Source organism: Delphinapterus leucas, chromosome 4 (genome assembly GCF_059928025.1).
Source record: "Delphinapterus leucas isolate spDelLeu-1000000601 "Yukka" chromosome 4, BTC_Dleu_Yukka2, whole genome shotgun sequence".
NCBI lineage: Eukaryota > Metazoa > Chordata > Mammalia > Artiodactyla > Monodontidae > Delphinapterus > Delphinapterus leucas.
Window position 1 is genome coordinate 4279532 of NC_143132.1, and position 27164 is coordinate 4306695.

General features: G+C 52.1%; 1 protein-coding gene across 1 annotated transcript; it reads left to right on the forward strand.

The window, feature by feature from the left end:
- Positions 1 to 256: 256 nt before the first annotated feature.
- TMPRSS2 (transmembrane serine protease 2) lies at positions 257 to 27082 on the forward strand. The gene is made up of 13 exons (XM_022552961.2): positions 257 to 417; positions 3169 to 3391; positions 6926 to 7012; positions 7684 to 7797; positions 11426 to 11552; positions 12708 to 12818; positions 16372 to 16415; positions 17439 to 17610; positions 19261 to 19436; positions 20119 to 20214; positions 22185 to 22327; positions 22754 to 22906; positions 24215 to 27082. Exons 1-13 carry the CDS (start codon positions 403 to 405, stop codon positions 24224 to 24226), a joined length of 1473 nt encoding a protein of 490 aa, XP_022408669.1. The 5' UTR covers positions 257 to 402; the 3' UTR covers positions 24227 to 27082.
- The last annotated feature ends 82 nt before the right edge of the window (positions 27083 to 27164 follow it).

Below are 27164 nucleotides of genomic sequence, written 5' to 3' on the forward strand. Positions count from 1 at the left end.
CCGGATTTTTGCCTTCCTTCCCCGCCACCCGACTCAACAGTCTATAAGTCCCTGTGCACGTTTCTCTCTTCCTGGATTCTCCTTTTGGTGGAGGTGACGTCGGGGAAGTCTGGGCTTCCAAGTGGGAGCTGGGTGAGTGCCGCAGGCCCTGAACTTAACAAGCAAGTGGGTCCCCGTCTTCTTCAGGATGAGCAGCTGCAGGAGGAGGTGGTGAGGTGAAGGCAAAGGTGAGCGGGCAGAACCGCCGTGGCTCTGGCGAGAGGTGATCCTTCTACTGCATTCTCGATTCATCGTGTGCAAACTCACCAGTACGGAAATAGCACAGTCTTGTCGTTGTTTCTTCTAGGTCAGCTTGGACGTTCCAAATACCTCCCTTTACCTGATGCTGCTGATAAAATCAGGATGGCTTTAAACTCAGTAAGTGGTTAATCATTACCTTCCTGGCCTTTCCTCTGTTCCCGGTTCCTTCTGTTATTTCCAGCTATGTGTGTGAGTCGGCATTTTAAGTCCTGCTTGCAAGACTGCCTTTGCTCCCTGGATGCTGTGAAGGCATTCTTGGGGTGAGGGGTGAGCAGGGGCTGGGCGGGGGGAGCCATGTGACAGCTGCATAGCGGGAAGTCTCAGAGCTCTCGGAGGGGGTGTGGATGTGTGATTCTCCCCTGGGCCTCTTCTCTTCCTGCTCAGATTGGGGTGGGGCAAGGGGACAGGGGTGAGGGTGTGGGGACAGATAGAGGCAGGACAGTGGTGAGAGGGAGTGAGTCCTGGGGAGAAAAGCGCGCTTGGGATACCGCCAGCCAGCAGAGCACAGAGTCGCCTTGCTTCCTGGTAGCCTGGCACAGGCTATGGCTGTGTGGGACACTGGGCTGGCTGCCCCTCTCCCTGAGACCCTTTCCCCCCACAACACATACTCTTTGGAGACAAATGCACTATCTTTATTCCCCGTCGCATCTCACTCATCGTCTTAAACCTGGGAATAGTGCATTTAGTAGCTATTCTACTGGTTAATGACAAAATTCTTCTCTCTCTTCTTTCTATCCGGAAAACAGACGTTTGCTTCCCCTGCCCCTTTATTTAGTATTATGTATTTATTTATATTAGAGCCTTTTTAAATTTTAAATCCACAGCACAGGAATTCACTGGGCCGAACTGCCGTGACTGCTCCCACCTTTCCTGGGAAGGACGGCACGTTCTTAGATGCTTCAGATAGAGGCCAAACGCCTGTGCCGCTTTTTGGCCTCTGGTTCCCCCATTTAGATGAGAGATTACATTTCGTATTCCCTTTCTGTTACTGCTCTGGTTTCAAGGGTAATCTTTGGACTTTGGAAGGAGCGCGTTGGTGAGTTATTAAACTCGCATTCGGCCCATTGCTTTCTAATCATGCTGCCCTGGAGGCCCTGTTTAAAATTCTCAGCATCTAGTCGCCTCTGCTCAGAATACTGGTCTTCTCTGAACTCTCAGTCAACAAGGAGCAAGGGGACAAATTACTGAGTGGGCAGGAGTGTTGCATGTGGACACTCAGATAAGAGGGCAAGTGTGGCTCCCAGAGTGGCCCAGCCAGTGGGCGGTTCAGGGGGGCTGACGCAGGACAAGGTGGCAGGCTGCTGGGGTCCGGAGTGTCCAATGGGGGGCAGGGCCTGGAGAGGGCAATTTTTAAGTAGGCAGAGGGGGAGGGGAGGGTATTCTAAGAAGATGGAAACCAGCCAAAGGATGGAGCTGAGAGGGAAATGGAGTAGCTGGGCCCCCGCTTCCACATTTGTGCGTGTACACACTGTGTCCCAGAAATTCCACTGACAAGGACGGAGCTGCTGAACTCTGCAAACTCTCAACATAAACGCATGTGCCCTAGAAAGATGCTCGTGGGAGCAGATCTGCTAGCCACCGCCCCAGCTGTAAATCTTTTAGGTAGATTTTTAAATCTCTGTCACTCACGTTCCTGTCTGCAAAATGGGTATATCCATCACAGCTGTACCATCTTAGGGGGTTATGGTCACGCTTCAAGGAGGGCATGAATACAGATGCCCGAAGCAGGTGAGTTCTCGAATGTCAGCTCTTATTATTCTCATTATAATTCTGGCATTGCTAGTCCATAACTTTGTAGCCCACTCTCAGGTGATAGGGTATTGTCTCATTCCCAGACTTCTACACATTTTTTTACTCAGTCTCAATGTCAGCCATTTTTTTTTCTTTATTTCAAAAGATGAATAGTAAACAAACAAACAAACCCAAAAACTATTGCCAATTAATTGGAAACGCTGGTGAGTTTTCATTCTATGTGAGTTCAGTGATTGGCATAATTAAAGATGCCCTAAAAGGATCTGCAGCACTGACCCAGCAATCCCACTCCTGGGCATAGACCCTGAGAAAACCATAATTGCAAGAGTCATGTACCACCATGTTCATTGCAGCTCTGTTTACAATAGGCAGGTCATGGAAGCAACCTAAGTGTCCATCGACAGATGGATGGATAAAGAAGATGTGGCACATATATACAATGGAATATTACTCAGCCATAAAAAGAAATGAAATTGAGTTATCTGTAGTCAGGTGGATGGACCTAGAGTGTGTCATACAGAGTGAAGTAAGTCAGAAAGAGAAAAACAAATACCGTATGCTAACACATATATATGGAATCTAAGAAAAAAAAAGGTTCTGAAGAACCTAGGGGCAGGACAGGAATAAAGACGCAGACATAGAGAGTGGCCATGGGGAGGGGGAAGGGTAAGCTGGGACGAAGTGAGAGAGTGGCATGGACATATATACACTACCAAATGTAAAATAGATAGCTAGTGGGAAGCAGCCACATAGCACAGGGAGATCAGCTCGGTGCTTTGTGACCACCTAGAGGGGTGGGATAGGGAGGGTGGGAGGGAGACGCAAGAGGGAGGGGATATGGGGACATATGTATACGTATAGCTGATTCACTTTGTTATACAGCAGAAACTAACACGCCATCGTAAAGCAATTATACTCCAATAAAGATGTAAAAAAAAAAAGAATCGGCAGCGCTGTCCCAGTGTCTTGTCTGAGTGTGATGGGGTGTACATTTAACCTTTAGGATAATTAGGGTTTTGTATCATTCATCTTCTTTTTTAATTTTTAAAAAAAATGTTTAGTGGGGTATAGCTGCTTTACAATGCTGTGTCATTCATCTTCTTTTTAATCATTCAGGGGTCACCACCAGGTGTCGGGCCTTACTATGAGAACCATGGATTCCAACCCGAAAGCCTCTACCCTCCGCCGCCGCCCATGGCGCACCGTGCCTACGCGGGGTACCCGGCTCAGTACTACCCGCCCGCAGTGCCCCAGTACGCCCCGAGGGTTCAGACGCACACCTCGACACCCATCATCCTCATGCAGCCCAAACCCCCGTCGGGGCCAGCATGCACCTCAAGTAGGACCCTTTTTGCATTTATTTCCTCTAATGGAGCCCGAGTTTTGGGTTTGCCTCCTCCGGTGGCCCATCTGCCCCACCAGCTCTGGTGCCAGCTCTCCTCTGTCTGCCGGGCTGTTCTGGCTCTGCATACCTCTCCCCTCCTCCACTCTGTGTCAAAGCTGTGGGCCTGGGTCTCGCCTCCTGTGGGCCTTTGGGGGCCTCCTGGCTGCTAAGACCTTCATCTCCCACTAATGCTGTGGTACTGGCTTGGCCTGTACCACCCAGGGTGGTCTTTCTAGATGGGCTTCTCTGAACTGCTTCTTGTCTGCATGGTTTGTCGCTGAATCTTCTTGAGTAGATGGTAAACCCCCAATGCAGGGAGAAACGATCTAACCTTTCTCTGTGTACCATTCCCTGGGCACTGCAAGTCACGTTCAAGGGGCTCAAGGAGTAGCTTGTGTATTTTGTGTTTGGTGAATGAAGTGGCCGGTGGAATTGTTGTACAGAAGCATCTTCAACATTTCTCTTGCCTTGAAGGGTCTTGTAGGCAGACCTGACTGGGTCACGGAGGAGGGCTGAGGGACTGAAGGTGGTGTGTCCTCTGCCCATCACCTTAATCCCATATCTTTCTTATCCTCTCATTCATCTCCTTTCTTTGCATTGCATTTTATCTCTTCTCCCTCCAGACCCCTTCCCGTCGCACCCCTCCCCAGGCTTTTAATGCAGGCTAGTTGATGTGGCGAGAACTGCCAGGCAGGACAAGTACTGCCATTACTAGCGTGAGTACAGAGCCAGCACAGTGGCTGGACCAAGGAACATTCTCACTGAGAATCTTTTCATTTTAATTCGTGAGATACGCCTACCTACGTACACAACTTGCATCGTTAAAGATTAGTGACAGAGTGAATTTCCACGTGCCACCACCATGCCATAAATAATGGCAGTAAGGAATAGTGAATAAGACCCGTACCCTTTGAAGACGCCCCTCCGCAGACCACTCCAGCTCTTCACAAGTGCCGTCGCCCTTGGATTTCTGCCTCAGTCCTTGCCTCTGCCTCCTTCGCGCTTCATAGGTGGCTCGTCCATCCTTCCTTCTCCGCACCGCTACTCTCTTCCATTCCTGTGTTTTCTGCCCCTGCTTCTTTCCTGTGTGGTTCTCTTTCCCTCCATTAATTTGTCTTGGATCAAGGAAACACTTGTCTCTGCACTGATGTCTTTCTGGTGGTGGTTGGTAGAATGAGGCCAGTGGCTGCTACTCGGGGTGATTTTGACCCCCAGGGACATCTGGCAATGTCTGGAGACAGTTTTGGTTGTTATAACTGGGCTGGGGGTGCTACTGGCATCTCCTGGGTAGGTGCCAGCGACGCTGCTAAACATCCTCCAGGGTGTAGGATGACCACTCCCCCACCAAGAACGACCCAGCCAAGATGTCTGTGGGGATGACCACTCCCCCACCAAGAACGACCCAGCCAAGATGTCCGTGGTACCCAGGCTGAGGACCCCTAGTCTGAGCCTATCATGGTCTTAGCTCATCCTTCCCTCTCTTCCCCGACACTTGGCAAACACTGATCTGTCTCCACAGTTTTGCCTTTTCAGAATGTAGAGTTGGAATCATGCAGCATGTAGCCTGGCAGAGCCTTGACAGTATTTTGCAAGTTACTTAAACAGCACAAACTCAAGAGAACCCCAGCAGGAATACAAGGGAAATTATTATCTTAATGGCTCTATTTGTTTTATCAAGAGTCGTAGGTGTTTCACATTGAACCACAAGGCATACACATGTGAATGTTTGGGTTTTGGAGGACTGACGGTCAACATTCTTGTGCTACTAATAGTTGACACTGGACACAATAGGGCTTTTGCACCAACAATTGACAACAATGAAGGTAAATGATTAGTTAGTTATAATTACGCTCACAATCTCTACAATTGCAAACCAGCACCCAGTCATGTCTGATCGACCAGACAATGATTCCAAAATGCCTGTCCCCCAGAGGTGAGATCCGGGGCTCCTGCTGCCCAAGCTCGTAGTGAGGGCTGGGCAGGTTGTCACCTTCTCAACGAGAGGTTCAAGATACCTAGTTTAATAGCCCTCAACTCACCAGGCACGTTATTTTATCTTGGATAAGATAACACATAGGGAAGCCTCCTAAAGGAAGACATCATCCTTGACTAATGGGTCAAATTGGCCACTTGGAATTTCCCCTGAGCTTCCTTGGTGACCCTGCCCTGCTTTCGGTAAGATGCAACCACAGTGCCAAGTCCTGATAATGTGGCTGGCGGCACATGGAGCTCCTCAGACCAGCGGCTGTGACCTCACCCGTGAGCCTGTGGCACTGCAGACTCACGCCTCCTCTCCCCGAGCTGAGTCAGAATCTCTGGATAAGAGGCTCACCGGTGATTTCTAAGCCGATTTGAGCACAGACTGTGGGATTGGCAGAACATGGTAACGAAATGAGAGGCGAGGCTTTGAGCCCCGATCAGATGGGTCAGCTCTGGTCTCTCAACCCCAGAAGCTGAACGTCTTGGTCTGGTGGACTTCTCGAAGCAAGAATGTGCACAGGTGGGGTGCAAGGCCCCCCCGCACTGCACCTCTGCAGCCTGGGTGTCCTCCTGTATGAACTAAGGGGTTGGAGTGTCTGTGTGAGCGCCTTCGCCCCAACACTTCCCTCTGCCTCTCCGCCTATCCCAAGGGATCACTGGGCCTGGAGCTCCTCTCTGCACAGGGACTGCTGAGGGTGGCGGTGGTGGGGGCCTTCCTCTGAACCTTGGCATGACGTTTGGCTTACACTCTGACCGACAATGGCGTGTTGGTTTGTTTTGACTAGAGAGCGCTGGTGACCTTCTCCAAAGACTTGTATTCTTAGCTGAAACGTGAGCCCAGAGTTCCTGCCCCCAGACCCGGGAGCGATGCCAGCGCTGCCCAGTAGAACTTCCTGCAGTGATGGAATGTCCTGCCTCTTCACAGTCCAGCGCAGTAGCCACTGGTCACATGGGATTGCTGAGTAGTTGAATTTACCGAACAATTTAATATCATTTAACGGTAATTAATTGAAGCGCAAATAGCCGCATGTGGCCAGTGACTGTTTAAATGAGTCAGTGTGACTCTGTCCCATCCCTCCCTAAACCACCTTGAGGAAGAGGCTTTTTCCCGCTGCCTTGGGTACCACTGACATGGAGATGATAGTCTGAGGAGCATTATTATTATTTTGCTTATGCTTTATAATCACCAGAACAAGGTATGTTTCCTTTTTTCAGCCATTTTTTTATTCATCATTTATTTGACTACCTTCAGGCCATACTTGTGGAAGAGCTTAATTTTAATGTATGTTGCTTCATATCACGGCTTCCTGCTTCGGTTCTTAAGAAAAGCCTAAAGTTCAGTGCTATGGAAGAAGTAAGACCTCCCAGGATACGTTCGTAAAGAGAAAACTCACATTTTTAAATGTATAAGAAATTATTATTCCTTGATAGGATATACCATATATATTTGAGAGTCTAACTTCTAAGAAACTTGGCGACTAAGTTGTTCACTCGACTCTTTTCTTCCAGGGACTAAGAAAGTCCTGTGTGTCACCTTCTCCCTGGGAGCCCTCCTGGCTGGAGCAGTCCTGGCTGCCATGCTGCTGTGGAAGCTCAGTAAGTGCAGGACGGGGCCAAGTCGTGGTGTGCCGGCCCTTTAGTGGCCCTACTTCCCGGGCTGGGGGCTCACCCACAGCCCCTCGTGAAATTTCTCATCTCTTTCCTCCTGTTTGGTTATGTGATGCATGAATAACCTTTCTCGGAAGCGGCCGATCTCGTTTGCATGCTTCCTCCTAATCCTTGGGTTGTCAAGGTCCCGTGCCCTTTGTGTGTGATATTGATACACGTGGGAGAAGCACGTTGAGTTTGCCCCGTGCTTCAGGGTACTAGGTGGCACCTGGCACTCGTGAGCACAGGGAGTGCAGCACCTCGGGGCCACACCTGGTCCCTGTGTCTCAGTGTACAGCGGTGGCTGCCACAGGCCTCTCCTGTACCCACAGCCAGGTCTCCTCCATCAGCCCGGGGCAGGGTTTGTGGATCACAGGACTCACCTGTGTGGCAGAGAGGGCGGGTGCTGTCCAGATCCGAGGCTAGGGGTCCTCCCCTGAGCAAAGTGACAGACCCGAGGGGGTCAGAATCCCTGCGGCCGCTCCCTGTGACGTACGTTGTCGGCAAGGACTCATCCCCTCCTTTTACAGTAAAGGAGGAAAAGCTCACTCCCTCTTGTCACCTGGGTGCTGGGAGGTTTTCTCAGCCCAACGGACATCTCCCTTCCATTTCTCTGCCAGTGGAGGACGAGTGCTTGGGGATGGAATGCAGCTCCTCGGGGACCTGCGTCAGCCCCTCTCACTGGTGCGATGGTATCCTGCACTGCCCCAGCGGCGAGGACGAGAGCCGGTGCGGTGAGTGGCGGGGCCGTGCCGGCTGCCTCGGAGGGGGACCGCTCTGCCCCACCACAGAGGCCACAGTAGGGCAGGTGCGTCGGTGTCAGGCCCGTGTCCCGAACGCCGAGCGTTCCACAACAGAATCCCTTCCTGAAGGCTGAGCCTCGCATCTAAGCCCGGTTTTCAGATGACGGGACAGGCTCAGAGTGGGCAAGCGCCAACCCTCCACCAGCATCGCACAGCATGGGGGAAGGGAGACCACAGCCCAGGGCCAGGCCAACGTGCCTGCCCCAGCTGCCACGACGTCACTAAAACAGGCAAACTCTTTAAGACATAAAGTTGGGAGTGGGCTCTGCGTTTTCTAAACAAGCTGCCTTTCAAGTGACCTATGTTGTCACGGGGTGGGCACCTCTTCTGCTTTTATTATTTTCAATGAATTATTTCATGGGTGGTAAAGTGGTCATGCCAGGGAAAATGATGACCCTGGCGTTGAGGACGAGGCTTGTGCTAATACCCACTGAGGGCCGTACCCAGAGCCTAAAGCCTGCTGCGTCCTCTGGGAACTGTGTTAACTCTGAATGCAGGTGATACCAGACAAAGGCCGGGCTCTACCCCACCGCTGTCTTCCTTCTGCAGCCATCCTGGGGGAGGATGGATCTCCCGTACATCCCGTTTCCAGGTCAGGGCACCTGTGTGAGAGGCAGTGCGGACTTGGCCGTGGAATCCTCAGGGTTGGGGGTTAGGCCAGAGCTCAGCCTCTGCACCATCCGCATGGACCTGCGTCCACGCTGGTGCCTTGGCCTCTAAGTCCCGACCTCCTGCAGTTCCTTCCCGGAGAGGGTTTGCACTTGGCAGTGACTCACTCACTCTATAAACTGTTGACATAGTGACTTGCCTTTATTTTGGTGATAATATATTTGTCACCATTTTCTTAAGTAAAGCAGGGAGTTTTTGAGGTTGAGGAGACGTGGTTAAGCTCTCAGGCGGAATGACATTTGATGTTTCCCTACCTGTGCACGTGCATGTGTTGATAAATTCTAGCAAGACAAACTCATGTTACCTGGAGAGACTTTCTCTCTCTCTTCTTAATACTGAAGTTGTATTTATTTAAATACTTTAAGAGTTAATGTACTCAAATAGATCATAATTCAGGAAGTCCCTAAGGGTATGCAGTGAAAAATCTCATCTCCCCCATTTCACTTACACTCATGCACACTTACACATAACACACACACACTCACATACTTACACATAGTATATACTCACACACTGTGAGATAACAGAGTGTATGTATTGGTCTCTGCCCCCAGTTCCCGGCACAGGGCTCCTGAAACTCTAGTGATTCCGAAGTGAAAAGACCACCAGCAGCATCTTTGGTTCTAGTATTTCATCCTTGACCCCAGTTCCTGACACAGAGCTCCTAAAACCCTTGTCATTTCCTGGGTGATAGGAGCGTCTTTTGTCCTAAGAACGCGACTCTTGGCGGGCTCCTGAATGGCCCCTGGATGGGGGCTGGTCATGGCAGAGAACAAGCTTAGACTGTAGCTCCGCACCCTATTGTCTTGAGAGGGGGAGAGGCTGAAAATGGAGTTAATGATCGAACACGCCTACGTGATGGAGCCTCCATAAAATCCCAAAAGTACAGGGTTGGGGAGCTTCCGGGTTGGTGACCCCATGAAGATCTGGGGAGACCGGTGTGCCCAGAGGGCACGGAATCTCCCGCCCCTCCCCACATACCTTGCCCTGTGCTTCTCTTCCTCTGGATGTGCATCTGTGTCCTTTATCCCATCCTTTATCATGAACTGGTAAACAGTAAGTAAATGCTTTTCCTGAGTTCTGTGAGCTGCTCTAGCAAATTAATCGAAGCTGAGGAGGGGATCGCGGGAACCTCTGAGTTCTAGCTGGTCGGTCAGAAGCACAGGTGACAACCTGGACTTGGGGCTGGCATCTGAACTGGGGGGGGGCGGGGGAAGGGGGAGGAGGGCAGTCTTGTGGGACTGAGCCCTCAACCTGTGGGATCTGATGCCATCTCCAGGTAAAGAGTGTTAGAACTAAATTGTAGGACGCCCAGCTGGTGTCGTGGAGAACTGCCTGGTGTGGAGAAAACCCCCTACACGTTTGGTGACCAGCCCTGTCAGGAGTGACATGTTCTGTGTGAGCAGTAAAGAAGACACACGTGAAACAAGGATGTGAGGAAGAGGAAAGAACAGGGTAGTTTTTCTAACACACACACACAGACACACACACACACACACACACGCGCCTCTCCATCAGCCAATCATGTTTTTCCTTAGGGGCAATGAATAAGAGTATCTTGTTTCTCCTTGCACAGAGCTTTTGCACGAAAATGTAAATATGTGTTTGCATTGTTAATGTGCCCATCTCCCTATGGTTGCCATCCAGCTGACTCCACAGGGCTTGAGGACACATCCTGGAAGTCACTTTTCTGCTGGGACGTGAGCCTCCCCTTTCCCCCTGCTGCACTCGCTGCGTTCCTTTGCGTGGAATCCTGAGCAGTTTCACGTGTACAGAACGAACAGAGTTCCCATCCCCCCCTCCACCCGTGCCCTCACATACAGTCGCCCCTGTTTGTAACATCTTGCCTTGGGGTGGTACATGCATTGTAAGTGATAAGTCGATATTGATACATTGTTATTGACTAAAGTCCTTAGTTTACATTAAGGTTTACTCTGTATTGCAGATAAATGTACAATGTATGCATCGGACAGTAGGTTTGGACAGATGTCTAACATGTATCCACCATGACAGTGTCATACACAGTAGTTTCACTGCCCTAGAAATCCTCTGTGCCCGACTTGTTCATCCCTTACTCCCCAGCCCCGAGTAACCACTGATCTGCCTACCATCTCCGTGGTTTTGCCTTTCCCCAAGTATCTTAGAATTGGAGCCCTTTCAGATGCTTCTTTCACCGAATGATGTGCATTTAAGGTTCCTCCACGTCTCTTCATGGCCTGATAGCTCAGTTCTTTCTAGTGTTGAATCGTAATCCATTGTCTAGATGTCCTCCAGTTGGCTTATCCACTCACCTGGTGTGTGGAGTCACTCATCACAGAAGCAGTAGGAAATGATCAGACCAAGGCTGGTCATTCCACAGCAGAATGAGCCCCAGATGCCAGGCCCTGAGCAACCACTAACCTACTTTCAGTCTCTATAGATTTCCTTCTCTAGACGTTTCACAGAAATGGGATCATACAGTGTGTGAGCCTTTGTGTCTGGCCTCTTTCACTCAGCAGAATGTCGTGGGTGCCGTATTGTGTCAGTGTTTCATCCCCTTTCATGAACAAATAATGCTGCATTATGCGGATGGACCACATTTTGTGCATTCATCGGTAGATGGACATTTGGGTTGTTTCCACCTTTTGGCTCTTGTGGGTAATGCTTTCACGAACATTTGTGTACAATGTTCATTTTTGTCTGAATACCTGTTTTCAGTTCTTGTGGGTGAAGGGCATATTTTGCGGGGAAAGGCTGGATTCTCGGCATCTCTCGTGTGTAGCTGGTGCCTTGGGAAGAGGGAGCCTAGCCCTGCCTCTGGGTCCCAGGGCCTCTGTGTCCCAGGGAAGGTGGGGCTCATGTGGCGGACAGGACGATGGTTTGAGACTCACCAGAATCTCCCTTCCTGCAGTTCGTCTCTACGGACCCAACTTCATCCTTCAGGTGTACTCAACTCAGAGGAAGTCCTGGCACCCCGTGTGCCAGGATGACTGGAGTGACAACTACGGGAGAGCGGCGTGCCAGGACATGGGCTACCCGTGAGTTCTGAGCCCCGTGGCCTCCGTGATGATGGTCACATAAGATCACTGCTTCTCTCTGTCCCTCCCTGGAAGTGCCAACACAGGGGCACCACGAGCCTTTGTCTCCTTTCTAAAGCCACTCCGGGAAGCCAGCAGGGGACTGTGGGCACCACACTGCCCCATCCCCCTCCATGGCACCCCCAGCCCTGCCTCTGGGGCCTCCATCAGCTCCTGGTTACTCGAGGCTGTCCAGCTCTGCGGTCACCAGGGTCCAGGGTGCTGGCCGAGGGCCTTGGGTGACTCATTTCCTAAGGAGCCCCCAGGCAGGGTTGAAGCCTTGACTCCACTCACCTCCTGGGTGGTAGCGAGAGGGGAGGGCTGCAGGGAAGGTCTGGAGGGAACAGATCTGCATAACCTTCACTGCGTGAGCGCAGAAGGCGCTGGAGGCCTTTGAACAGAAGAGAGCTGATCAACAGATTTATCCGTTAGAGAATTAATTCCTCATGCAGCCACCAGAGGAGGTGGGAGAAGGGGGTGGGAGTGCCCCCTCCTCAGGATTCCAGCCAGGGACACGCCAGACCATCCTTGTCAACGCGTGGCAGCCGTCTGGCCTCCCAGGGAAAGGCTGTGCGATTTCATTGCCACCGTCTCTTCCTTGGGGGTGTCACCGTGTAAATTCTGTGCAATTCTAGTGTGTTGCCTTTATGCCAGTTTTCAAAGTGAATTACCACTTGATAAGAAAGCTGGCATCTTAGCTAGTGAAATACTTCAAAATGCCAGCCTCCAATGGCAGCGTATGTCACTGTGAATGACGTAAGTGAGGCCCCATCACGGTTCAGGGTCTGTATTTTATCACTGGGAGCATTGTAACACGTGTAATTTTGTTACATTTTATGTACTCACACACCCTTATGCTTACTGCTTCTTTATCCTAATCCAGATTAGATTAGAAACACGACTGATGGAGGACATTTCCCTGACACTTCAGGCTTATCGGATGGAAAGATGGTTATAACGCAGCGTCACTTGACTGGAAGTTGTGTTTTTGTTTTCCCAAATGCTATGCTGTTCCTCGTAACCAGAATGTCATATTCTGATGTAGCTATAACATAGGATTTACGAATGCTCACAACAAAATCCATTATTTTAAATAAGATTTTCTGTCTTTTTCAGGAATAGTTTTTTTTCTAGCCAAGGAATAGTGGATGACAGCGGGGCCACAAGCTTCATGAAGCTGAATGTCAGTGCCAACAATATCGATCTCTATAAAAAACTCTACCACAGGTATTTAATTTGGTGATTTCTTTTTAAAAATGTATTTCATTGAAGTATAGTTGATTTACAATGTTATGTTAATTTCTACTGTATGGCAAAGTGATTCAGTTATATATACGTTCTTTTTCATATTCTTTTCCCGTTATGGTTTATTACAGGATATTGAATATAGTTCCCTGTGCTATACAGTAGGTCCTTATTGCCTATCCATCCTATATATACTAGTTTGCATCTGCTAATCCCAAACTCCCAATCCATCCTTCCCCCACCTCCCTCCCCACTTGGCAACCACAGGTCTATTCTCTATGTCTGTGAGTTTGTTTCTTAGATAAGGTCATTTGTGTCATATTTTAGATTCCACATATAAGTGTTATATGGTATTTGTCTTTCTCTTTCCGATTTACTTTGCTTAGTGCGATAATCTCTAGGTCCATCCACGTTACTGTAAGTGGCATTATTTCATTCTTTATTATGGCTGAGTCATATGCCCTTGTATACATGGACCACATCTTCTTCATCCATTCCTCTGTCGATGGACATTTAGGTTGCTTCCATGTCTTGACTATTGTAAATAGTGCTGCAGTGCACATTGGGGTGCATGTATGTTATTGAATTGTAGTTTTGTCCAGAAATATGTCCAGGAGTGAGATTGCTGGATCATATGGTAGCTCTATTTTTAGTTTCTTAAGGAACCTGCATACCGTTCTCCATAGCGTCTGCACCAATTTACATTCCCACCAACAGTGTAGGAGGGTTCCCTTATCTCCACACCCTCTCCAGCATTTGTTATTTATAGACATTTTTTGCGGTACGCGGGCCTCTTACTGCATGTGGGATCTTCCCGGACCGGGGCGTGCACCCACGTCCCCTGCATCTGCAGGCAGACTCTCAACCACTGCGCCACCAGGGAAGCCCTTATTTGTAGACTTTTTGATGATGGTCATTCTGACTGGTGTGAGGTGATACCTCATTGTAGTTTTGATTTGCATTTCTCTAATTAGTGATGTTGAGCATCTTTTCATGTGCCTGTTGGCCACGGTGATTTCCTCTTTCCTTTCAAGAATTGTGTAATGGGAATGAGTAGGAGGCGTCAGGGAGAATCACTGTCCAGAGTTTGATTTCTCTGCTGCACCTGCGGGTTTGTCTGAGTTTCTCGTGGGGCGGAGATTGGACTTTACGTAGGACTCGTCCCTCTGAGCAGCTCTGGGTTTATTCCAGGGAAGTGGCTAAGGTCTATTTGCCATCTTGTTTGTGCCCTCTGCCCTCCATGGTATTGGGTAACATTGCACAATTGAAATTCCTCTTTCCTGATTTTTTTCTCTCTCCGGACATTAGACATGTACCTTACAGTGTGTCAGGGTGTGTGTCTAGGAGTCCAAAAGAATGTCTCAGGGTCTCCACTGGGGTGATCAACTCATCCTGGTTTGCCCAGGACTCTGCCGGTTTCACACTGGAAATCCTGCTTCCCAAGAAGCCCCTCAGCCCCAGGCAGCGGGGGTGGTTGGTCCCCCAGCCCAAGCAATCGTGTCAGAGGATGCTGTGCAAGGGGTGGGCCTGGGAGCGAGCGGCTGGTCCAGGGCACCAATGTTTCCTGTACCTGGAGGGATACTTGCAGCGCTGGACGGGTCGCAGTGCGTCTGGTGGGTGGAAATGAACCTGAGCTGGTCCCATGGTTGATGGTTTAACTGCTTCGGAGGGTGGGGGAGAGGGCTGGGCTTGAGCTACTCATTTTGTGTTGCATATGTTGAAAATGGTTGCAGTCTTCCTAGGATCATTATTACTATCCGAATGTTCCTTAACGTGAAAGATACACAGTGTCCTTCTTGCTTAAGTCCTCCTCAGCTCCCAGGTCCCCATCTCCCATCTCCAGGTGGCCAGGCAGGCCGTCACCTCCCTGCTGGCCAGGTGCCAGATGCTGCATTTAGGGGAGGATGGATGGGTCACACTTCCCCTCCTTCCGTGTGCGTGGGAGGCTGGGAGCAGGTTTGCGTTCCTGGTGGCCCGGGGGGCTGACTTCTGCCTGGGGCACCTGGTCTGGCTGTCCCCAGGAATGTGAGATGGTGAGCCCAGGAGAAGGGGTGCACACGGCCAGGTGTGCCCATCAAAACAGCAGGCCGTGGTTTGCCCTCCCGAGGAACTAAACACAGCTGCCTGGGCTCTTTGTAAATGCTCCCGACTGTCTCTTCATCGTCTTTGGTTACATGGAATCAGGGCTGAGCAGGGGAGGAAAGGCTGCCACCTCTCGGTAACTCACAAGGTGGCTGCTGGGTTTGGAGGAAAGAAGAGAAGGTCATTGCCTGGGATGTGGTGTCCCCGGCATGCATGGCGTGAGGTGGGAGAACTGCTTTCCTCTCTGCTTTCAGAAGTTGCTCTTTGATACCTGAGTCCTCGCAGGGTTTGTCTGAGTGGCTGTTTTGCGCCCTGATGCCGGTGGCTGCAGTGTGCAGAGGAGAATGACCTTATGGTCCTTACAAAGCATCTTCTCTTAATGGGAACATGTCTTCTCTTGGCATCCAATGCCCCCCAGCCAGAGACCACCAGGACATGCCTTGTCCTGGAACTGTGGGTGTCTCCATGGAAGCGGGTGAGAAGGGACTTATTACAGGGTGTGGGCTTGCGTTGAGTCCTTTTGGGGAAGGTTCCAGGAAGCAGGGCTTTGCCCTGCATTGGATGCTGTCCGGAAGTGAGGGTGATTCTGTAGTTGGTACCTTAATGGTTTTTTTTTTTTTAGAAGGTGGGTGGCATGAAGCCAGGCTATGGCTGGGATTGGCTGGGAAGTGCGGCTACTCGTGTCAGCCAGCATAGGGGCCTGTTGGTCACTGTGTGGCTTGGACCAGGCTCATGGGATCGTGCAGTGGGCGTGCCTGCGTCCTGATCCATCATGTAACGGTGGTCTGGCCCCATGTTGATGCCCTGGGAGCTGTTTACGTTCAACAGAACGTGGCCAGGTTCGAACATGTGGGTGTCAGGGCTGTTTCTCTTCTCCTCAGCATATTGGGGGAAAATTCCGTACACAGTGGAACGCATTGGTTGTTTCTTTTTCATATGTAACCTGGAATGTCTGCCCCCCAAATGAGTAACTTTTCTTCTGTTCCCAGGCAAATGATTGACTGTATAGTTTCCTGTGCGGTAAATGTAAAGCAGTTATAGGAACCTGGAAGTTTACGAATGTCTTCCTTACAAAATTAAAGGATCATTTTAAACCCCAAGGAAAAATAATAACAGCTGATATGATGTGTGCTTATCTTCACAACCACCCTATGAGTTGGTACTATATTAGCCCATTCTGCAGATGGGGAGATTGAGGCACAGAGAGGTTAGGAAGCTTGTCCAAGGTCACACAGCTTGGATTTGAACCCTGCACTTTGACTCAGTGTCTGCTCTTTACTAGCGTCCCCTATGTACATAGGTTTACTTTCCTTATTCGAGTCTTCAGCTCTGGACTCTCCCGCGTCTGGGGAGGCTGTGAGAACAGTAGACGAAAATATTTATTTCTAAGCATTTTGAGAATCAAGTGTCTCGTTTGTTAGAGTGACCAGAATTTTCCCCTTTTCTTTTGTAGTGATGTCTGTTCTTCAAAAACAGTGGTTTCTTTACGCTGTATAGGTAAGTGATTCTTGGTTTTCCTTTTTGTGTTTCTAAAATAGGAAACATTTGGTACTTATAGAAATGTATCTCCCTGTGTCTCTGGGGGATGTGGAGAGATAAGGTGGGGTAACAGGTCAGGACATGCCCAGCACTCTGCCCAAGGGGCTCCTTTCTTGAATTCCGATGCACTTGAGACGCCTTCAGCCTCAAGTCCAAGAAGCAGCTATCCCATGAGGACGGGAGAGCTCAAGAAACTGACGGGGCCACACTCTAGGGCATCCCCGCGCTGGAGCTGGAGGCCTGTGGGTGTCCCCGTTCCTGTGTTTGGATTATTTATAGTTTCCAAACCTTCTACTGGTATGGAGGACACTGTCCCTGCGCTCCCTTCTCTGGGACAGCCCCATCCTGTTCCCATACGGGTCTCAGGCCTGAAGCTTGGCTTTTCAGTTTGAACAGGTGAAGCTAGCAGACGCCCCTAGGTGGACGCATGCCCCAGTGGTCCCGCTGGTACCTTCCCACCCAGGCTGGCTAAAGCTTCTTTAGGTACGGAGAAAGCAGGTGCCTGCCCTGCCTTCCCGCGCACGCTCCACCATCCACCTCCTGGCAGCTTGAGAGCAGCACACATGAGAAGAGCCTCCTTAGCTCTATTAAGGAATCTTGGGGCCTCTGAGCATTCGAGGGGGTGCCAGGGCTTTTGTTATCCAGGCCCCCCACCTGGGTGTACGGGAGACGCCGATGGAATCGCACGAGTGCCAAGGAACAGGGGCACCCAGTGCCAGCAGAAGTGGTGCTTCCTGGGGGGAGGGGGGCTGGGGGGCTGTCCTCTCACCCCACCCCCCAGCGCAAAGAGACCAGGACACATTCTCTGAAAGTCGGACCTCAAACAAACAGGACCAAGAGCAGACAACAGTCACCCTCCGGCCAGGCTGGACCCTCGGGCTGGGGGCCGTTTGGGCACCGGGTGTGACGGGCGTCAGGCGGCTGGAAGCGGGCGGCCCTGCTTCTCTCACTGGCCGGCCGCGCTGTGCTTGTCGCCCTCAGAGTGCGGGGTCTCGGGGAAGACGAGCCGCCAGAGCCGGATCGTGGGCGGGTCGAGCGCTGCCCCGGGGGACTGGCCCTGGCAAGTCAGCCTGCACGTGCAGGGCACCCATGTCTGCGGAGGCTCCATCATCACCCCCGAGTGGATCGTGACCGCCGCCCACTGCGTGGAGGAGTAAGTCCCGCGGGGGCGGGTCCCGGGTTGGGAGGCGGAGGCTCTGGGCCCTGCGGCCTGGAGTGAAGTCTCCGACTCCTTCGGGTTCCTGTTTCCTTGTGGACACGCGGGGATTCTAAGGACGCCCAGGTCGTTGCCTCGCTGGGAGGGTCAAATGACTCGTGCAGCACGTGGCCAAGCCCATCCCTTCAGCGTGCGTCCATTACTCACGGGGTCTGGCGCAGGGATGCGGTGTGGGGCTGGGGTGATGCTGTGATCAGAACTCCTTCTAGGGGCTTCCCTGGTGGCGCAGTGGCTAAGAATCCGCCTGCCAATGCAGGGGACACGGGTTCGAGCCCTGGTCCGGAAGATCCCACGTGCCGCGGAGCAACTAAGCCCGTGCGCCACAACTACTGAGCCTGCGCTCTAGAGCCTGCGCGCCACAACTACTGAAGCCCGTGCACCTAGAGCCCGTGCTCCACAACAAGAGAAGCCACCGCAATGAGAAGCCCACGCACTGCAACCAAGAGTAGCCCCCGCTCGCCACAACTAGAGAAAGCCCGTGCACAGCAACAAAGACCCAACTCAGCCAAAAATAAAATAAATAAATTTATAAAAAAAAAAAAAAAAAAGAAAGAACTCCTTCTAGCCCACAGTCTTCTCAGCTCTGTCCCACCTTTCCTGAGGCCCCTGCCCTCTTGGGAGGCCTGGTTTCCCCTGGGTGCTCATCGCCAGAGAGGGTGCACTCAAAGACACTCAGACCTCACACTGCCATGCAGGAAGGTCCTCTGTGGTCCATTAAACACCCTGGGCCACAGCATTGCCCATGCAGGTGGGTGGAGAGGGGCAAGGGTAGCCATCATTTACAGTGTTAGCTTTTGTAGAAGATACTATTCCCCCTCCTTTTTTCTTAAACGTGGACGGTTTTTTTGTGGGGTTTTTTTGTGTGTTTTGGTCACATGGCTATTTTGAAAAAGGCTCATTCCCACTCACCAGAGTTATTTTTCTTTAGAGTGTGGCCAGGCCTGGCTTGGCCATTCTCTGGCTCAGTGGCTTCAGACAGTTCCTTCCAGGTGGCTGACTGTAGCATCTGCACCTGTAAGACAGGTGTGCTGCTCCAAGGGCTGTTGTATGGTTGAAGAAAGCAGTGTTTATTACCCAAGAGCGTTCCCTTCCTTCCATCCACCGTATTCCATGGGCTGTAGGATTTAGGATTTTCTTAGAAGGGAAATACCCAGATAAAGGTAATGCCTGGACGGCTATTAGACTCAGAGTCTATTCGTCAGTACACACTTATTAAGCACCTACTGTGTGCCAGGAAATGCTCTAGCATGTAAAAGTCAGTTAGACCCAGCCACGCCGGAAATGGGGTTTCAAACCTCAGGAAGGCACTTAGGCTCAAGAATAAGGGTTCTTGGAATTGCGAGGGTTTGCAGGCTGGCGGGGAAGCACGGAAGGAATAGGATTCACTGACGAGGTAAAGGAGGGGAGGGGGGGTTGTGTGAGGTGCGGAGGGGGAGGGGCCTGAGACCACCTGGCCAGTCTTGTCCTGCGGCTTTTGACAAATCACGTCACCTTGGAGACCTTGGCTCCGGCGGATGACTTTTGAAGGCTGTCAAATGAGTGTTTGTGGTTCTGACATGCTGAGCGGTGTTCATGTCTGTCTTCCAGACCTCTTAACAATCCCAAGATTTGGACGGCCTTTGCAGGAATTTTGAGACAATCTTTCATGTTCTATGGAAACGGATACCGAGTAGCAAAAGTGATTTCCCACCCGAATTACGATTCCAAGACCAAGAACAACGACATCGCTCTTATGAAGCTGCAGACGCCTCTGACTATTAACGGTGCGTAGCGGCGTTCCTGCAGCCCGGGGTATGTGAACGGTTTTGGCCACCTCTTAAGGAGAGGTTGACTGGAAATAAAATGTGCTGTGATGTCCAGAAGGAAGGAACTTGCACTGAGTTGTAGCGTGTGGAGCCAGGGGAGGGGTTGGCTGCTAGAAGAGGGCTCAGCAGAGGCCGAGTCACCCCAAAATGTGCCTTTGGCCACTGAGGGATGCGTTCACTGCGGCACTTTTCCTCCTCGGCACGGTGACGACTTAATCAGCACACGTGAATGTCTAGAAAAGTTGTTTCCTAGTCAGCATCTGGTGGGTCAGACTTCACTCGGTGCTGGTTTGCAATTGCACCTGTTGAGAGTTTAATTATAAATTGCTCATCACTTACCTCCATCCTTATCAATTTAGTCCGATGCAGCCCTACCACGTCCAGTGTCAACTCTTTGCGTCACAGGACTGTTGATCTTCAATCCTCTGAAACCCTAACTTTCAGAGGGGGGCGTCTTGCCTGTTAGAAGGAGGGTCCTGGCAGGGGCAGGAAGGGGGATGCCAGGACACACTGGAATCCAGAAGTCTCCCTGGGCAGGAGGCTGGTGGTCCCAGGCCCAGGGAAGGTCCAGGTGGACACCATCGCCCGAGGCCTTCAGTTAGACTGGACCCGCTCACGCTGTTTTCCCTTCTTGAAACAGACAGGGTGAAACCAGTGTGTCTGCCCAACCCAGGCATGATGCTGGAACCGGCACAGTCCTGCTGGATTTCCGGGTGGGGGTCCACCTACGAGAAAGGTGAGGCTCCCAGCAGGGGATCTGCGGGTCTCAGGAGCAGATCACTGCGTTCTGAAGTGGGAGGTCTAGGTTTTGATCCTGGTTCTACCACTAAGTGATCTGACGACTTTGGGCAGTTCGCCCAGTCTTTTTGCCTGTTTCCCCACGCGCTAGATGGGAAAATCCTAGCTGCCCTACCTACCCCATGCCCTTATTAAGACCAAATGGAACAATGTGTGGAAACTGGTTTTTGAAGGGTGAAGGCCACCGTGTGAGGGGCACACGGCCCCCATGTTTGTACCCCATGGTCGCTAACAGGCCGCCCAGAAGTCTGCCTGCGTTTGATGGCTGTGTGATAACGGACTCGGTGAGGATGGGCTTGTGTGACCGGCAATGCCAGCTGCAGGCGTCAGAGGCTTTGTCCTCCTGCCCTGACACCACAGAGGGGGAAGAGGCACTAGACCCTCCTGACACAGGCTGGCCCAGCTGCCTTCAGTTATAATTTGCTTTCATCTCAGATAACGTTTTTCAGATGAAGGGATCCTTGCTGTTGCATTCTTATGGAGCATTGGATGGGCTTAGTCGTACATTTATATATTGTTTACATCCTTCCAAAAGTGTTTAGGGCACACCTCCAAGGATCTTTTAAAGCACAGTGAATAGCTCAAGGGCGGGGTGGTTGGGAGGGGTAGGGGAGATGTCGGTGGCCCTGGGTGCCCTGGCATCTGGTCTAAAGAAAGCTCCTGGATTGAGCCTTCCAGTTGTGAGCAAGGTTTCCCAGCATCCAAGACAAAAGGGAAAGTCAGCCACAATTTGTGGAGCGCCGACCAAGAGCTGGGAATGCAGCAGCGAACAAAATGAGACAGAAATCTCTACCCGCAGGAGCTTCACATTCTCCTATGGATGTCTGGGGGCAGGATGTGCTCAGACAGGAAAGGAATAACTGAACTAGGTGCTTTCAAACAGCAGAGGTTTGCGACAGCGAGCGGTGGTCAGGGAAGGCTTCTCGGAAGAGAGGACATTTGAGCTAAGATCTGCATGACTAGAGTGTCTTACGAACAGAAGGGCCAGTGTGGCCAGGGCACGATGAGCCGGGGTGAGGGGGCAGGCTGGGGCCAGGTCGTATAGGGCCTTGTAGGCTATAATGAGGATACTGGAGTGACTTGATCTGAGAGCTGTGTAGGGAGTCACGGAAGGGTTGGGGGTGAGGGCAGACGGAACAGCACGGTGAGGGGACCAGTGCTGGGTCCTCCGAGACAAGAAGGCGGCTCAGACCGGGGGTGGGGGTGGGGTGGGGGTGGGAGCACGTTTGGGACAGAGCCTTCAGATCTGCTGATGGATGGAGTGTCAGCAGAGAAAGAGTGAAGAGTCACAGGAAGGCGGCTTCCAGCTGTGACGCGAGCCCCCCGGTGGGTGGTGGGACCATTTCCCGAGTCCGGAGGACGGGGGGGCGGGGTGCGGTATGGCTTTGGGTGGAGGAGCCCTCTAGGAGAGGCACAGCTTCAGCACGGTACGCCCATGGAGCCCAGAAGACATCCAGGTAGCAGCTGGGAGACATAGAGTGCAAGTCCCAGCGAGCGTCTAGGAAGTTTCCACCTGCTGGCAGCCGAGGGCAGGTGGTCAGAGAGTGAAGGGTCGTGTGGGGTTGAGGACGGTCGGGTGTTTGAGGTGGAAACACAGGGCTCCTCCGGTGGCCCTGGGAATGGTCCAGAGAAGAGGGAGCAATGAAGGAGGAAAGCTGATCCCAGGAAACCAAGTGGCTGGGTGATGGGAGAGGATGATTCTAGGACACAGGTGGAGCTCCCCAGCCCCAGAGGCAGGCAGTCTGTTCCCAAACCAAATCTGGAGCCGCTTTAAACACAGGCCCCAGCAGCTGGAAGATAACCCGGTGTCCCAGGAGCCAGTATGGGAAGAAGGACGTGGCCGTCTCTCCACGCCCCCCGGGAGGGAGTCCAGGCTTCCTGGGAAAACCAGGCCATCCTCTGTTGCAGGGAAAACCTCGGATAGGCTGAATGCGGCGATGGTGCAGCTCATCGAGCCCTGGCGGTGCGACAGCAAGCAGGTGTACAGTGACCTCATCACGCCGGCCATGATCTGCGCGGGGTACCTGCAGGGAACTGTCGACTCCTGCCAGGTGATGACCAGCTTGCATTCAGCCTCTGGGCCTTGGCCGGCTCCCAGGGGGCCCGTGAGGAGCACCTCCTCCCCGACCTGGGGCCCGGGGGCGGCCGTGGGAAGGGATGGCCATGGACGGTGCGAAAGCCCTGGTACCCCCAACAATGCATGCCGCTGCTTCCTCCAGAAGGCGCTATGTGGTCGAAGTGTCAGTGCCACAGAAATAAGTATTTTGACTATTTAAAAATATGGACAGCCATTTATTTGGTAACTAGTGACTGATGCAGGCTCAAATTCGTCGCTGGCACAGTCTCTTTGGGGGATTATATTACTGTCACCTCGTTGGAGGAGGCCTGCAGACCCTCCCATTACCCCCACCTCCTTGCCCTCTGTGATGTACGGCCTGTGGTTTCACTTCTGCTCTGTAACCTGCTGTGTCCCCCAGGGTGACAGCGGAGGCCCTCTGGTCACTCTGAAGAGCAGCGTCTGGTGGCTGATCGGGGACACGAGCTGGGGGTCTGGCTGTGCTAAGGCTTACCGACCGGGAGTGTACGGAAACGTGACCGTGTTTACAGACTGGATTTATCGACAAATGAGGGTAACTTTCCCGTCCTCCTCATTGGGTTCTCTGGCTTCGCTGTGTCAAAGCCTAGGAGGTGTGGTCCCCGTGCCAGGTGGCATCCCCTCCCCCACTGTCCAAGGCCCACCACTGGTGTTTGGATGAAAACGTCTGGGGCTCAGCTTTGCAGGGTCCAGAGCTGACTGTGATGGACTTCCTTGTGCTCTGCTGACCACGCTCAGTTCTGGCTCAGGTGGTTCTGTTTACCCACCCAGACGTCATTGAGTCAAACTTCTGGTGGATGGGCAGAGAGCAGGGAGAGGCAGGTCAGCCAGCCGTGACTCTGCCCTGTCCTTTTCTGGGCTATCGAGTACACCCTGGGGCCGGGGAGCAGCTGGGGTTCTCTGGTACAAGGAGAGGTGGTAAGGTGGGGAAAGATCCCAGGGGCTCCCGGTGACCCTGCCACCTCAGGCTCCCGGCCTGGCCTGCAGTGCCTAACGGAGCCCAGTCCTTGTGCTCTGCCTGGATCCTGGGTCCATCTCACGGGCCTCGGGACTGGCAGAGCCCACAGATTTCGGCTCCTTCTAGGGGTTGGCTCCTGGTGGAAGAAAAAGTTCTATTCTGTCCCCTCTCAAGTCTCCAAAGGTACCCAGGTGCAGAACCAGAGGGCATTGCCCAATGAGGTCCAGCCTGCATCTCCCCAGATTGAAACCGTAGGACCTAACACCTTCAAGTGGCCACGGGGCCCATCTAGTCCCCACCCCAGAAAGGGCCGAGTGCTGGAAATAGATGACTCCCTCTGACCCACCGGGGGCTATGTGGTAGAGGGAAGCTGGGGGGCTGCGGTGGGGCTGGGAGGAGAAGGCAGCCCGGACACCTTGAGGGAGGTGAGCCAGGCCAAGGGGAGACTGTCCCTCCAGGATGAGAGAGCAAACGGGCAAGGTGTGTTAAGGTACCGCTGGTGGCTCAACACGGCCAGAGCGGGGAGTGAGAGGGCTGGGTGGCAGCAGAGAAAGTGGGTAGAAAGCAGGACAATTAGACACTTGACGTCTTTCAGTGGCTAAGGTCACATTCGGTTTGCCCACAGAGGCCTGTGTCCCAGCTGTGCTGAATGATTGGATCCCTACACACCCCGTTCCCCCTTATGCCTCAGGGCCTTTGCACATGCTGTCCTCCACTGTCAGCCTAACCCCTTGACCTTCATGCTGTAGAAAAACAATATCCCTTTGTCTTATTAAGCTTACTCATTGGTGTGTAAGGGCCTCACGTTCATTTAGGGGAAAAAATAATTTTCTACCTTTGTTTGTCTCAAGAAAATAACATCGTTTCTTTTTCCTTTTTGAACAGGCAAACAGCTAATCCATACAGCCTGGGTCCTTGACACCATTCCACAAGAAAATGAAGGGGCTGATTTTTTTTTTTTTTTTTTTTTTTGCGGTACGCGGGCCTCTCACTGCTGTGGCCTCTCCCGTTGCGGAGCACAGGCTCCGGACACGCAGGCTCAGAGGCCATGGCTCACGGGCCCACCCGCTCCGCGGTGTGTGGGATCGTCCCAGACCGGGGCACGAACCCGTGTCCCCTGCATTGGCAGGCAGACTCTCAACCACTGCGCCGCCAGGGAAGCCCGAAGGGGCTGATTTTTAATCCCTGTGCATGATGTATTTTTAGAAATGATTCCCAGGTCCTTTCGTTTTTATTAAATAGTGAACCTGTCTGTCTTTGGCACGCTCCACAGTTCTCTGCAGGCCACATGGCCTCCCCCACCCCGGGCGCACAGTCCCGCGCCCCTCGTCCGACAGCGGAGGCCCAGCTGGGTGTGGGCATGCAGGGCCAGTGCAGGACAGAGGGATGGGGTCTGTCCCACGGGGACCTCCCTTCCAAGCCCCGTTCCAGGGGCCCCTCTTGGATGCACATGGGGCTGGTGACTTCTCAGCTGCTGGACGGCTTGAGATAGGAAGGGAGGAAGCCAGGTAGAAACTGCAGGGGCCACCCTCTGGGGCCATCGCCAGTGCGGGCCACTTGGGGCAGCCCCAGGGCCTGTCTCCCCACGAGGGATTTTTGCTGATCATTTTTTAGTGCCTTTTTAGCAGCCCTGGAAGGTGGCTGGAAATAAAGGGACCAGCCCTTCATGGGTGATGACTTGATAGCCACTTGTCAGGGCACTGAAACCTTTTTTCCTTCTTGGGTGGTGGTGAGGGTGTAGACGGAGCAGATGTGTTCAGTGCTGAGCACTGCTGGGGCAGGGGGCCCCTGCCTGTTGGGTGGGGTGCTGTCCAGGGAGACCAGCCTTACTCCATGTCTTCTCCCTGTCCCTCTCCCTGGAGACTGTGCTACACCCCACCCCCTACTGTGGTCCCACCCCGAGTGGGGTGCCTGCTGACCCTCTTAAGGTCTGCTAATCACGTGGAAATTGAGGTGACCCAGGGCAATCAGGGATGCTGATTAAAGATACACTGTTTCCTGTAAACTTTCTACATGTTACTACCTCAGTGCTCATGGAATCTGGGCCGTGATCCTCTAAGTAGTTCTACACCTGACTCTGAAACTACTGTTGTCTTTGCCTGTGTGAACAGCAGCGGACTTGAGTTGCTTTTACAAAGTGCTTGGCTCCGAATTGAATGCTCTGTAAGTGACATGCTAAAGCACAGCACCCGTGCTTGTGACAAAGAAGAGAGAGGTGTGTGTTGGACTCCCTGTGACCCCTTCCAGCCCCTAAAGTTTCCCTGGAGGGAAGGTCACGTTTCAGTTGCCAAGTGTGAAGCCTAAACGCAGGGCCGTGAGGTTCTGCCCCCTCTCAGACACACTGGTGTTTCCAAGAACAAATTGAGTGATTCTGTGCTAGGACTTAACCTTGGAACGGAAGGCTGTACGATCCACTCGCAGGGTGCTTGGGCAGCAGCAACCGCAGGGACCATGCGGACGTGCCTGTTCCCCGAGGCGGATTTTCAAAAGCATTGTCATGCTGAGAAGGCGTTCCTTCTTTAGTGCTTCTCTTAATTTATGTGATCACTGTTTGTCTTTTGTTTTGTATCTTTTTTAAATTGTAAAATTCAAGTGTGAAAAATTGTACAAATAAATTATACATTCTTTTTCCAAACGTGTTGAGGCTCTGGAGATCTGTGTGGCCACCGCGAGCTAATCTGCGTTACCTTGTAGGGCCGGGATGTTGGAGCAGCTGCCATGTGGTGGGGTGGGTCTGAGGCTCAGGGGGAGTGCCTGGGTCTGAGGCAGCGGGCGGGGGGTGGGGTGGGGAATCACTTGTACCTCCCACTTCTCCCAGATTCAGACCCTGAGACCCAACTCTCTTCTAGAACTCTCTGCCCAGTGTCCCAAGAGTTTTCAGAACCTGCCTTCTCAAACATGAGTCTAGCGTCTCTTCCCCTAAAGCTGTCTTCCTAAAATCCCCACGAGCTCATGGTGACAGAGCTGCTTCCTTAACTAACAAGCATCTCCGTCCCTGGAGTTGTGGCCACAGGTGGGAGAGGGAGCTTGGGTAAATGTTTTCCTGCCTGGAACAAAAATCCATTCTCATTCTTCAAATTCCCCAAATCCAGCAGATCCCAACAGGTAACAGGTGATTGGAGAAAACAACTGGCCGTTGTCTTCATCATGTCAATTTGCGTTAAAATTATGGAAAAACTTGTAATTGAAAAAGAAAAGAAAGCACATGTTTTTGTTAGATAACATTCAAAAATACAGTTGAGGGCTTCCCTGGTGGCACAGTGGTTGAGAGTCTGCCTGCAGATGCAGGGGACGCGGGTGCGCGCCCCGGTCCGGGAAGATCCCACATGCCGCAGAGCGGGTGGGCCCGTGAGCCATGGCCGCTGAGCCTGCGCGTCCGGAGCCTGTGCTCCGCAGCGGGAGAGGCCACAGCAGTGAGAGGCTCGCGTACCGCAAAAAAAAAAAAAAAAAAAAAAAATACAGTTGATTCTTGTTACTCGTGGCAATTATGTTGTACAAAGTCATCGCGAACCTTGAATTAGTGAATATTGAATCATGGCTCCTAAGGGACAGATAGGGGCAGGTGCCTGCCAGCCACCGGTCTTTGTCAACCCATCACTGCATAACCTTGTTCAGTATGTGTTTGTTTAAAGACACCTTATGGGTATATATTGTTGGTTCGTTAACATTGAACTTATGGCCAACAGCCCTAAAAAACTCACTCCTGAAGGACGCTTCTCCGTAGGGCACAGCCCAGCCTTCCTGCACTTAGCACACTAGACAGCTCTTTCCCACTCTGCTTGGGGCCATTTCAACAGTGAAATCACCAGCCAAAAGTACAAAAATGCTAAAAAAA